The following is a 12,037-nucleotide window of genomic DNA, read 5'->3' as shown; positions in this document are numbered from 1 at the left end:
AAACTTCAAGGCACAAGACTATGTTAAATAGACCATGAACTTTCTACCACGGTGGAACTGGAATCTATTTCTTATAGTTTAACTTCTGTTTCATTTGACTTGAAATTATCCTCCTTGCACGATTCAAAGTGCTGCATTTTAGTCGTAAGGGTACGTTTCTTTTACTTCAGTCCTACTGTTACACAAATCAGAGACGTACTAGAGGAGAAAACTCATCCGATCTGCTGGGTATACTATCGTACTATTGCTATGAAGATAAAACGGTCTATTTTCAAAGTTGGATTTATAATTGGAAAAAAATAAAAATACTACTAATAAAAATAAATCTAACACAGAAATCTACAAAATTACTCTAGCCACTGCAAGGAGTGGTGTTTGAAGCCCAAACTCAGCTACCATCAGTTAAATCAAAAAATACTTCAATGAAAGAAATCTGTTCATATTAAACAGACCGAAGTGCACAACCTTCATTAAACAGAACACATTCAGTATTTTAGACCTCATGAAACCCTTCGGATTCGGTTGGCGTGGTTGGGCTCAGCTCTTTGAGTGCTGTTTGAAAACATCTTATATATATAATAGTAAAGGGCAAGCAATGTCCTATCTTCTAATGGCAATCATGCATATTGATACATGTTCACGTAAATAGCATGTATTTTTGGCTACAGGGACACAAGGACATTCCAAAGCATATTTCACTGCCAGAGGCACAAACAACCCAAACAAACAAGGAAATAAAACAAACCAACATATATAAATAATAAAAGTAATCTTCTTATTCGGTCTTTACCCATTTGTAGGGCTCCATTTTTGTCAGTGGGCTTTGAGCGCTACAAAAGGCAAGAAGTTCATAAAGCAGAGGGTTCTTAACAATACATCATTTCTAGGTGGACACAAATGCCCAGCCGATGAAAGAAAAGAAAGAAAAATGAACAACAATCAAACCCTAGTTACAACACACACACCAGTGCATGTTCTACCTATGAAAAATGACCAAATAAAATCCAAGCATTTGAGTAAATTCACCTTCCACGTTGCTTCATTGGGGTAAAGGTGTTTCTTTAGAATCAAAGGTCACTTCTACCACCTTAGTAAGTCTCCCAAAAATAAAGGCACTACCTTTTCTGTTTCAGCCAGACTGATGCAGCTTGTGAGTCGAGAGTTGAGTCGTAACTTCAATTCATGTCTGGAGGTTTCGTTCCTTCGCTACTGTTCTGAACCTGTAACTGAGAAATGTGCTTGCTGAGGAATCCATTCGTCTACCTCCCATCTCCCGCCCGAATTTAGTCAGACCAGGGAGACGTTCACCGCAGACAGGTCACAACGTCAGCCGCCGGTTAAGTGAGCGCTCGAACTCTGCCGAGGACAGAGGGTGAGCCGGTGGTGTTTGACTTTAACACTTAAAGTCTCCTGTTTGCCCTCAAGCAATTAACTGAGTTGGCTCTTGCAGCGAGGACCAGACCGTGTGTTCCTCTGTCTTAAAAATCCATTTCCTTCATCTGCTTTTGACTACTTGAAATGATTACATAGCCCTTGTTCGGAGCGGAAACGCTCTTTTATTCTCTGTGCCTCTTCCCCGTGAGGGTCGAGGGAGCGGGAGGCTGGAGGAAGAGAATGGAGACGCTTTCAATCTTAATAAGACTTAAGGGGAAAATAAATATGCAATGCTCCTCGTGATTGACGATCGTAATTTAATCAGACATTTAGCGACAACAAAATAATATTAAAGATTCCAGATAACGAGTCTACTCTAAAACACACACTTGGGAAAAAAAGGACCGGTAAGTTCTCTATCGCATGCAACTGAACCCCTAAATGACAGCAAGTATCAAAAGCAACACCCTACTCTAGATGAACTACCAGACAAAAAGATTTAACAAGTGCTGAGTGTTGTGACTCTGATTAAGGTTTAGTTGTACATATTTTTCAGCATTTATGTCACCCGAGCCACAATAACCGTGAATGTATAAGATCGATACACAAGATAAGATACATAAACAAGACTGAACACAATACTTTGCAGAGAAAAAAAAGAGCAACTCCTCTCACTCAAAACAGCAATTACTGACAAATACAAAATTATAATCTGTGATAAAATCAGACCCAGAAGTCTGTAATAATTGGTTTTATACATGATCACTGAAATTGTATGGTTTGGATTTAATGTTTATATATATTTATTTTCATTTGATTTATTTCTATTAGATTAGACAAGCACACAGAGTTGCATGTAACATTCAAACATCAGGACATTTACTAACTGCCTTTGTCATCTCATTACTGGCCATAAATATGTGATCTCAAATACTTTAAGTTAGAGACGTTATACTTGGACTCGAACTGCAATTATGAATGAACTCAGACTTGGATGCACTCGGGTGGAACTCGATACGGATTATGACATTTCAGACCTTTACTGAGTACAGTCGAATCCACGTCATGTGTAACATGATAGATAAAAAATAAGTAACAACATAAAATTAAGATAACAAGACATTAAAAACGGTTTCCCGCTCAAACTCAATTGACTAAGGACTTTGACTCGACTCGGCCCTGACAAGGTGGACTCTGGCCCAACACTATTATTAGTGAAATGTAGACTTTATACACGATAATTTGGTAAATATGGGATATTTTTCCAGAAAAAGAAGAATGGCTCTTTATAAAGACACTGAACATGCATTCTATTCTATACAACCTCCGGACATGAAACAAGTCTGTGCAAGGCTAACCAGAAAAATATATGCAAATAAATTGGTAGGCTTCTCACAATTCCAATATTCGATTCTGTGAAGGTGTTTTAAAAGTAAGGTGCAATTCATCTAGAAGAAGAAACAAAAATGAAACAGAAAAAGTGCTGTAAAGTTTCTGGAAAATCCTAATCGATTTGACAATCAACAAAGAAGAACTTCCTCAGTTTTGGTTCAGAATTGCTTTAGGATTACGTTTCATCCCTAAGGTACAATCAAATTAATTACTAAGACATCTTTAGTATGTCCAATCTCTAACAACTTCACGCACGGAGCCGTGATTTGGTGTCCTCCTTTCTGATTGCAAATGTTCTCTGTCATTTTGAAAAAGTAGGCTTTAGAAAACTAATAGAACTATTCATGAGTGCATGGTCTTGTACAATGTATGCAAGTTTTTCTTTCATTTGTTGCCAAGTAATGTTTCATAATTCAAAATATTTACGTATCTATAATGTTTGACCCTCATCGTTAGTGCTGAACCTGGCTTTATGTACAAGAAAGACAATGTCAGAGTACTGTAATAAATAGCACGCAAAGCACGCAAACATCAGCAACCCATGCATTTGACACAGCTACAGCCTGACAAGACATTATATAAATATAGCCATCTATTAACTTTCCCATCAGAATCATTTTTAGAACAGCAGCTCTATGGGATTAGTCTATAACCACACACAATAAAACCAAAAGCTACATCATTTGAAACGGTATGCTTTTTTTTTTGCTTTTTGTTAGGGATTTGTGTCGCAAGAACACAAGGCCACACTTTAAATTGTACTTCATGGGAAAAAAAGCAGGTAAACATAACAAATTCCTTTTCTCATATTCTTTTACGCGAGTTGACATCTACTCCAGATGCTACACTGGACTGTGCTTTCAATATTTCCTAACAGATACATTTGTGCTTTATCTTCCCCACCGGAGAAAATGAAAAATAGAGCTTTCCGCTCTAGTCGCATTTTCTCAGGCACCGTCGAAACAGGTGATTAGGTTAACAAAACTACTGATAGTTAATAGACATGTGCGCTTAAAATACCAACAACTCAAAGGAAATACTACTTCCAAATTCAATTGATCTTCACAGGCCAACAGGCTGGAAATGTCAGCTTGGCACGAACCCACAACTAGGAAGTTCTTTTCTGTCGGAGTTAAGCTAGCGTCTTATTTCAAAGGTGAGGATGCTGCAACAGCTGCGTCCGACTCAAATGGAAAGATCGGAAATGTGGCCCTTTTTTCTTCAGCTTGCCATCAGACTTGCCCCTTCATTTTAGACACAAAAGGAAGAACACACTGATAGGACACCTTTTTGCTAGGGTTGAGATGACATGACTATGAGGCTTTTTAGTACTTTCGAGAGCATTTTTGATCGGAAAGTTTCGCTTTACGACAACTATGGCATGTGACTTGTGCATCCATTACCACTTGAGTGTGTTTCTACTTCCTACAAGCTCTGACAAAGGAATAACTGGTTTAGGTGAGTGCTAAGATATACTAATAGAAATATATAGTGGGAAATAAAAGGAAACCGTAAAGAAAAAGTTTAGTAGAGAATTCATCCGGAAGCAAAGAGAATTATCGCCCCGCGTCCAACCCACAGAGAGAACGAGACACAACAGCTGCCTTTTGTTTAAGTACGTTTACATTTTTTGTATATTTTTGTTTCCTTTTTCTTTTTTTCCTCAGTAAAAAAGAACGAAAAATCACTCGTCTCGCCGCGACCGCCTCCGACTCTTCGCACGCAAAGCCACTGCCGATCAGTCACTTAGTCAGTCAGCTCACTGGCTCGCTCACTGGTGTCCGGGACTCGACCGTTTCCTCTCGGCTCGGCCTCGGAACGGCGGAGGGAGGAACAATGTCTCTCAGCTCCTTGCCGTCCCCCGTCACGGTCGTCTGCTGCCCTCTCAGGTCAGAGGAGGCCATCTTGCTTGCGTTCTGAGCGTCCCTGCTTGAGGAGCTATCAGTTCTGGCTTCCTCCTTGCAGGCCACATGCTCCGCTTTGGGCCTGGAGGTGCTCAAGTCCTGGGGTTCGTTCTCCGTGGTCGCAGGCGGCCCCCCTTGCGTGGAGTGACCCATGGAGAGCTGGTGAGCCTGCGGAGTGTAGGTGGAGGGTGGCATGCCCTGCAGATGGTGGTGTTGGTGGTGGTGATGATGGTGGTGGTGTTTAAAGTGCTGCCCTCGCTGATCTCTCTTCTTGTGACTCTTTGGTCCGCTGCCGCTGGTTGCTGTCCCGCCGCTGCTGCTGCTGCTGCCGTTCCCCGGATCTGTGGACGCCTCTTTGTGCTTCCGGCCGGGATGCTTGTGAGACTTCTGTCCCGTTTCTACCTCCTCCCCTGTAGGGGTCACAGTTGATGCAGTCAGTCGTTTTGCTATCACCGGTGCGAACGTCTCCGTCGTGGAAGCGGCGGTGGATCCTTCCAACTCCTCTAAAGTCTCTCGAGTTTTGCGTTTCTTGATGGGAAGCGCCCTCTCCTGAACAGGCTTTACGGAAGACTCCTTCAGAGCTTTTTTCTTGGCCTCGGCGGTGAGGATGGCTGCGGCGGCGTACGCGGCGGCTGAGCCCGTCCCCACCGCCGACTGCGAAGCGGCTGCTGGCTTGCGGCCACGTTTTTTGGGCGTACTCAGCGGTTCCTTTTCCGATTTCCGCTTGCGGCCTCGGCGCACTTTGGCAACTGACGCTTGCCCCACTGGAGCCCCTGGTTCAGTTTTGGGGGCCACAAAGGGCATTTTTACGAGGAGTTTTCCTGGACTCTTTTCTATGACACGCTTTACAGCCACCCCTTCCGTGGCCTGCCGTACCTTGCCACTGCCTTTTGGCCGCCCCCTCCCGCGACCAGAGGGTTTAACCACTTTAGGCTTCTTTGGCGGTCTCTTTTCTCTGCGAGAGGGGCTCCCGCGGCCCGTGACTGTGAAGTCAAAGTCATTGGGATCTGTGGTGGTATCGCCCACCTTTTGGAAGTACGCCATGAGCTCCACTTTGGAACGGAAGGCTTTCCCTTCTGGGCTGAAAAAAACAAAAACAATATATTTTGTATTATACAAATTGATGACTGTAATTTTGAGAAAATAATTTGAGAGTTTGAGAAAGTTTGCGTGCACTAAATTTGAATTTGTAAATCAAATATAAATATTTTCTTGAATTCCACTTTTATTCTTATTAAGCACCCTTTAATAAAATGAAATAAAAGAAGAACAAAATCCATTATGGGACTGGGAAGTAAATCATACAAACCGTAGTCCAAATGCAAATATTCTTTGATTTCACATTTTTTCTTATTAAGCACCCTTTAATAAAATGAAATAAAAGAAAAAAAGTCCATTATGGGAAGTAAATCATACAAACTCATAGTCCAAATACAAATATTTTCTTTGATATCACATTTATTTTTATTAAGCACCTTTTAATAAGAATAAAATGAAATCAAAGAAAAAAAACAGTGGGACTCATGACACATCAATCAGTGTTGAACAGCATGCACCCCTATTCATTATGTCAAATTGTTTGGCAGAACAATGCACTTCGTAACACTGAACTATTTAGCCATAAAACAAATCATATAAATCAATCCACATTCGGCTCTAAAACACAAATCTCTGTGACCCCGACCAGTGTAAATGCACAACTCTCTTTCTATACTTGTAATTTATTTTATTGAACAACCACTGACTTGTTATATCATGTTTCAAATGCTGCTGGGACCTGTTACACAAGGTTGGCTTACACTGAAAGTGACACACCACCTCAGACAAATCAGCCATGAATCCATGATTAAAAGGCCGTTCATATCAAGAATGATAACTATATTAGCGTCCACACCAGCACACAACAACGCTCTGTTTATTATAAGCTGCATTTATGTCGTCTGCCACTTTAAATGCTCGAGCTCTGTAAAGCAGAGTGGATTCTGATTGGCTGTCTATGTTTTTCTCACTCATTAGCTAGAAAAAAAATCATTTTGGAAATGATTGCAACTATATTGATCCTCTGTGCTGTTATCATTAAAGTTGTAGCTCTGGTGTGGACTCTGCTATTCTTTTAAATTTAGAATGATTATTAAAACTGTCTCTTTATCAGTGTTAACGGACCTTCAGACTTCAATGATAATAAAATGGGAAAGTTTCTTACTCAAAACATCACCATAAAACTGACTTTGTATAGGCCGAAACAATTTCACATGTTAAAACTACATATAAATATGGTGAGGAATAAAAGATTATTTAAAAAGCTGGCTTTGACGTAAGGGACAGAAGTATATAAGATTCAAATAAATAATACATGATATATGTAAACATATGTAAATGGGGAATATAGCATATTGAATGAGGGCCTAACTGGTACTTCCAGTGTTAAAAGGTTATGCCGTCCCTTTCAATCAGCAGTCAAAGACTCTCCAAACACAATAATTTAACTTTCATAATGATTGATTTGTTGCATGTGTGTCATTTGGACGCAGCATTACGAAACAAATATCATCACAGTTGCTCTCAAAAAAGCACTAACTTCCTGCAACTTGTACTAACTTGATCAGGTAGACATCAAATTTTCCAGCGGATCGCCCCGACTTGCGCTGTTTCAGCTTGCGCGTCCAACCTTGAGGCAGTGAAGGGTCGTCATACAGTGGGCCTCTGTCCCGAATGATGGAACGCCGCTGCTTGGCCGATGCGGAAGATTCTGGAGCGCTGAGAGCAGCTCCAACTTCAGGGTCAACGGGTTCAGACTTCCCTGCCTCCGTCTGTTGTCCAACATCCCCCTGCGTAAGAAGGGGCGGAGGAACGGACACTGTGGCCTCAAGTTTTTCCACATCTTGCCGTTCCCTTTTGTATTTCTTCTGCTTCTGCGTCTTGTCTTTTGAGCCCTCCTGGTCTTCATTCTTGTCCTCACCTCTGCTGACAACACAAGAAATAAGTGGCACACTGAGACAGGATGACAGTCTTACAGGTCCGTATTCAAGTCAAGCGTTTGTCTAAATGTATTTTTTTTTAAACTGAACAGAATTGCTGCACGTTTGCCACCGTAAATTCAATATTTTGGCATCAAAGCATGCTCATTTTCAGATCACACAAGCTCTATTTAATACCACCAACGAGCAGGCGAGATGTGGCCTGAATTTGTATTAGCATAAAACTCGGTTAACCGAATAAACTGATGCAATTCGCATCTTAACATCTTTAGGAGTCATGTGAAACCTGAGGAGAGAAACACGTTCAATTTGATTTCTACTCTGCTTACAGGCTCACGGAAACCACCCTGGAGGTGTCGAGACACCCGTATCAAGCAAAACCTTGACGTGGAGGTTGAATCATTGTGTCTTCAGAGGGCAGATGAATTTCCCGCTTGTCTGTGGCCTGTCCCTCAAGGCGACAACAAACTCTTTGTCACTTTTACACAATGATCAACTTAATTGGCAGATTACTCTAAAAACATATGTTTTTGTCAAGGTGGTCACAATATTTCACCCATAAAAACATCAGATCACAATGAAACAAACTTCATTTCCATATCGACAGCAAAGAAAAACAGATTTAAAGGTGAAAAAATAACTAACCAAAACATGCTACCTACTTATTTTGAACTTTTTCTTCAGTTGGCAAAACTTTCACAGCCAGGCTGAATTAAAAGACACATTTTTTAGATTTTCTTAGCATTTAGTTACTCTACCAGGGTGGAGACTGTAACAGATCCCACATGTTTTAAGCTCAAATGCTGTCACTTTTGATAACAGTACTGTGTTGAAATTCAGAAGGCAAACTCAAGCGTTGAACACATCCACAAACCAGGTACATAAAGCTGAATCAAATAGTTACTTTGTTCTTTTATGTTACACTCCCTCAACAATGACTAACAGTCTGCAAAAATAGTCGCTAACACATTTCATTACATAAACAAGAGTTACCACACCTTAGAAGCACACAAGTTAAAAAAGACGGTATTCAATTTTAGCACATTATCATGCTATATTGCAAACGAAGATGCATATCTGAATTCTATTTAGCCAACTTATACTATACATGCTGCACTTAGTATGCATGTGAAGTATAGCTAGAATATTTCATCTGCACTATAAACCGTGAGCTAACAATGTGGAGTAGCATTTCCCACAATGCAATTTCACAGGTTTTAAAACTTAAAACATAAATCACATTTTCACCAGAGGACTTGATTTTTAACTATAACATATAAACCTTTCAAGAGCTCAAAGACTGTTAAGCGATCATATCAAATATGCTTCTGTAAAAGTCAGCGAAAACGTCCTTTTTAAAAGTTGCTTAATATAAACTAATTTAACATGGGTTCTAGTTAAACAGTGAAATTCACAGTAAAAAACTATGCTATCCACAATGATCCAAAACATTTATATAGAAATGGAAATCGCGGCAAAATAGTTCTGCAGTGACCGCTCACTCTCACAAATCATTGAAAAATAAAATCCTCAAGTCTCAAGCTGCTTAAATCCATATATAGATATATTCTGCAATGAGCATCATTTAGAATGTAATGCTGTTTTGCTTAAAATCAACAATTCTGTCACATTTTTTAAAACAATTGCATCACGTTTCATAGGATGAGTAGTTATATTGAGTGTCTGGCAACCCTTTAAAATGATTTAAATGCTTGGTGACACATAAAAGAGGACTGACAGCATGAGATAAAGACTCCTTCAAGCAGTCAGGATCAAATAATATTAAAACTAAAAAAAAGTGGTTTCCGCTTGACTTTTAAATAAAACACTCTTAAAATAAGTAATGAACTTCGAGTGTTTTAACTAATAAAGCCAAGCAAACTTCCACAGATATTCACTTGAGTTCTTGATTTATATCTTTTGAAGAGCAAGTGTCTTGAATATGCATTTCTACAATTACTTTGTTAATAAGTATAATTTTAGGCAAAACCTGCATCAGTTCATCGCTTTAGCAGAACATTTATGCCAATTCTGACATAAAACATTTTTGGCAAGTTCACGTCCTGCAATGTGACATGCAAAACCCTTTTCTTAATATATTTTGCATATATGTTATGCATGCAACTGCATGGAATATTTGTATTTCATCAATATTTGTAAAATGATGCACACTGCAGGACCATCTAAAATGAGTTGAAGACAATTACGTTATTAAAAGTCCAGTCACATGACCCAATATGTACAATTTCCCTTATTTACATAATACATTATTTTTAACTTAAGCTTATGCATTCACATTTATTAATTTACAACTGTATCATGTACAGCATGCTCCATGAAATTATTGCTGGGGGAGATACTGGATCATGTGGCGTAGATGGGATATTCTGTTTGTTAGCCATGGAATAATTTATAGATCTGACCTTAAGCATGAACTACCCATTTATGAGATCAACACAAATGAACACCAGCATGTCATAAGTTTTCTTTAAGCCACAACTTTGTTGGGGGCAACTCAATTAAAGAACCATAATGAAAGCTAATTGGTATTGGTAATAATTAAGTTTTTATTGTGAACATTGACTGTTCAATTTAGTACTACGTAGGAGGTGGCGAAGGCCTTGAACCTCAGCTGGAAATCAATGAATATGTGCATTAGACAGCTCCTCTTAGGCAACCTTATCAAATATGAACAATTATTATGCCATGTTTGACAATCAAGGACCATGCTTAACCATAATGAACAACCGTCTTTGAAAAGACGCCAGAAAACTAGAGATGGAGAGATGGTAACGGTGTTTATTTGAACTTCCTTTTGACTCACGATGTTGAAAATTTGCCCCACTGTAATGTGGTAAAATACAGATTATTAGAGACCGTTTTACAAGAACATATTCTTTCAGTTTTTCTACTTTAAAATGTAAAGCTTAATTCAGTGTTACTTGCCATTTTCTGAAACATTTTGTAAAAATTTACTAGCAGTTTCGGATTTAAAAAATAAAATAAAAAATACTTCCAGTACATTTCAAAACAACATTTTAGTGACCTAATGAAATTCATAACTGATCAAAATAATAACCTGTTTGAGTTAAGATATAAAATATTCCATGGCTGGCAAACAAATTGTTTAATTTAGCCAGTACCTGCCCTTGCAATGAATTCATGGAGCATGCAACACAGGAAGAAGTTGCACAGGATGCAAGTTGAGCCTTCGAGACAAGTAGAAGACATGAAGCATTGTCTTGCATGTCACTCAGTTCGTGCAAATCCCCCTGCGGTCGACCACACACACATACAGACAAATATGATGCTGCTAGATCCGTTAGCTGGCTACCGGAAGTCAGCTCAACAATATCACCAGCCTGCTCTCACATGGGAGTGCCTTGTGCATTGCTAAAGCAAGCTGATTATCTATATTTCAATGATGCGAGAAGCACAACAGTGTGTTTTGCACCTGGAGTTACATGGTTTGCATGCTGCAGGGGCAAAACGAGCAGCAATAACAACACAGAAACGCACGCACGCAGTGATATTAGGCAGAGAAATAGCACACTGGCCAACTCGGTAACGTTACCTGATGATGCAGAGCTACCTACAGAGCACAACAGCATTGCACTGGACTAAAACGCATCTTAACCTCATTTCTAAGCACTTAGGCAATCCTTTCCACAACAGGACAGGCAGTTCTATCTGGAGCAAATCTCATTTCGGTCCCCTGCCTTGTCCTGCAGCGCCACAAGCGAGCTAACTTACTTCAGTCTGCTGTTTTTGACAGCTAGCGAGCGCTTTGGAATTAAACAACACAGGAGCGCCGTAACATTCGCGCGAATATCAGCAAAACAAAACATGTGTGCGTCCAAACCCCCAGGCAGCTCCAGATTTCAGGAGAGTTTTTGAAGTAACGTCAGAAAACGACACCGGACTAACGCGTGCCGCACAAAGTGTCCGCGGATCGTGGAAAAAGAGCGGGAGAAATGCGAGTGACGTATTCTCAACGCCTTCGCGGGCTAGCGCGGCTAACATTTCCCTCAGCTGCGCCTGCCTGACAAAATATCACAGCGACGATCAAAACCGACGCCATCGCCGCTCGCGACGCCTGACAATGGGAATGGATGCGATTCACACTTACAGTCTCTCCTCTCCGCTCTCTGCGGCGGACATTTTTATTTAAATAAATAAATTTCCAAAAAATCACGCAACATCTTTGTGGGTACCCCTCACCCTCCTCTCCCACTCCCTCTAACACAACACCGTCCTTCGGACGCGAGATCTCGCGAGAGGTGGGGTGGAAGGGAAAGGGGGTAGCGCGTGCGTTCTCGCGAGAGCTGAGCAGTGGCTAACCAGAGAGGGGAACAACGTCCAGGGCGAGGAAAGCTGCATTGCACACCA

General features: G+C 40.4%; 1 protein-coding gene across 1 annotated transcript; it reads right to left on the bottom strand.

The window, feature by feature from the left end:
* Positions 1–1,679: 1,679 nt before the first annotated feature.
* Positions 1,680–11,935, bottom strand: LOC306848443 (methyl-CpG-binding protein 2-like). The gene is made up of 3 exons (XM_079382994.1): positions 11,778–11,935; positions 7,269–7,631; positions 1,680–5,751 (listed from the first exon to the last, which is right to left on the bottom strand). The coding sequence occupies exons 1-3, from the start codon at positions 11,807–11,809 to the stop codon at positions 4,521–4,523; spliced, it is 1,626 nt and encodes a 541-aa protein (XP_079239120.1). The 5' UTR covers positions 11,810–11,935; the 3' UTR covers positions 1,680–4,520.
* Between the last annotated feature and the right edge of the window lie 102 nt (positions 11,936–12,037).

Source organism: Barbus barbus, assembly GCF_936440315.1.
Source record: "Barbus barbus genome assembly, chromosome: 28".
NCBI lineage: Eukaryota > Metazoa > Chordata > Actinopteri > Cypriniformes > Cyprinidae > Barbus > Barbus barbus.
This window is presented reverse-complemented; position numbering and strand designations above follow the sequence as displayed.

Coding starts and splice junctions, on each gene's coding strand:
- LOC306848443 (XM_079382994.1), bottom strand. CDS start 11,809: ATGTCCGCCGCAGAGAGCGGAGAGGAGAGACT. Junction 7,632..11,777: donor GAGAGCGGAGAGGAGAGACT/GTAAGTGTGAAT, acceptor TGTTGTCAGCAG/AGGTGAGGACAAGAATGAAG. Junction 5,752..7,268: donor TTTGATGTCTACCTGATCAA/GTTAGTACAAGT, acceptor TGTTTTTTTCAG/CCCAGAAGGGAAAGCCTTCC.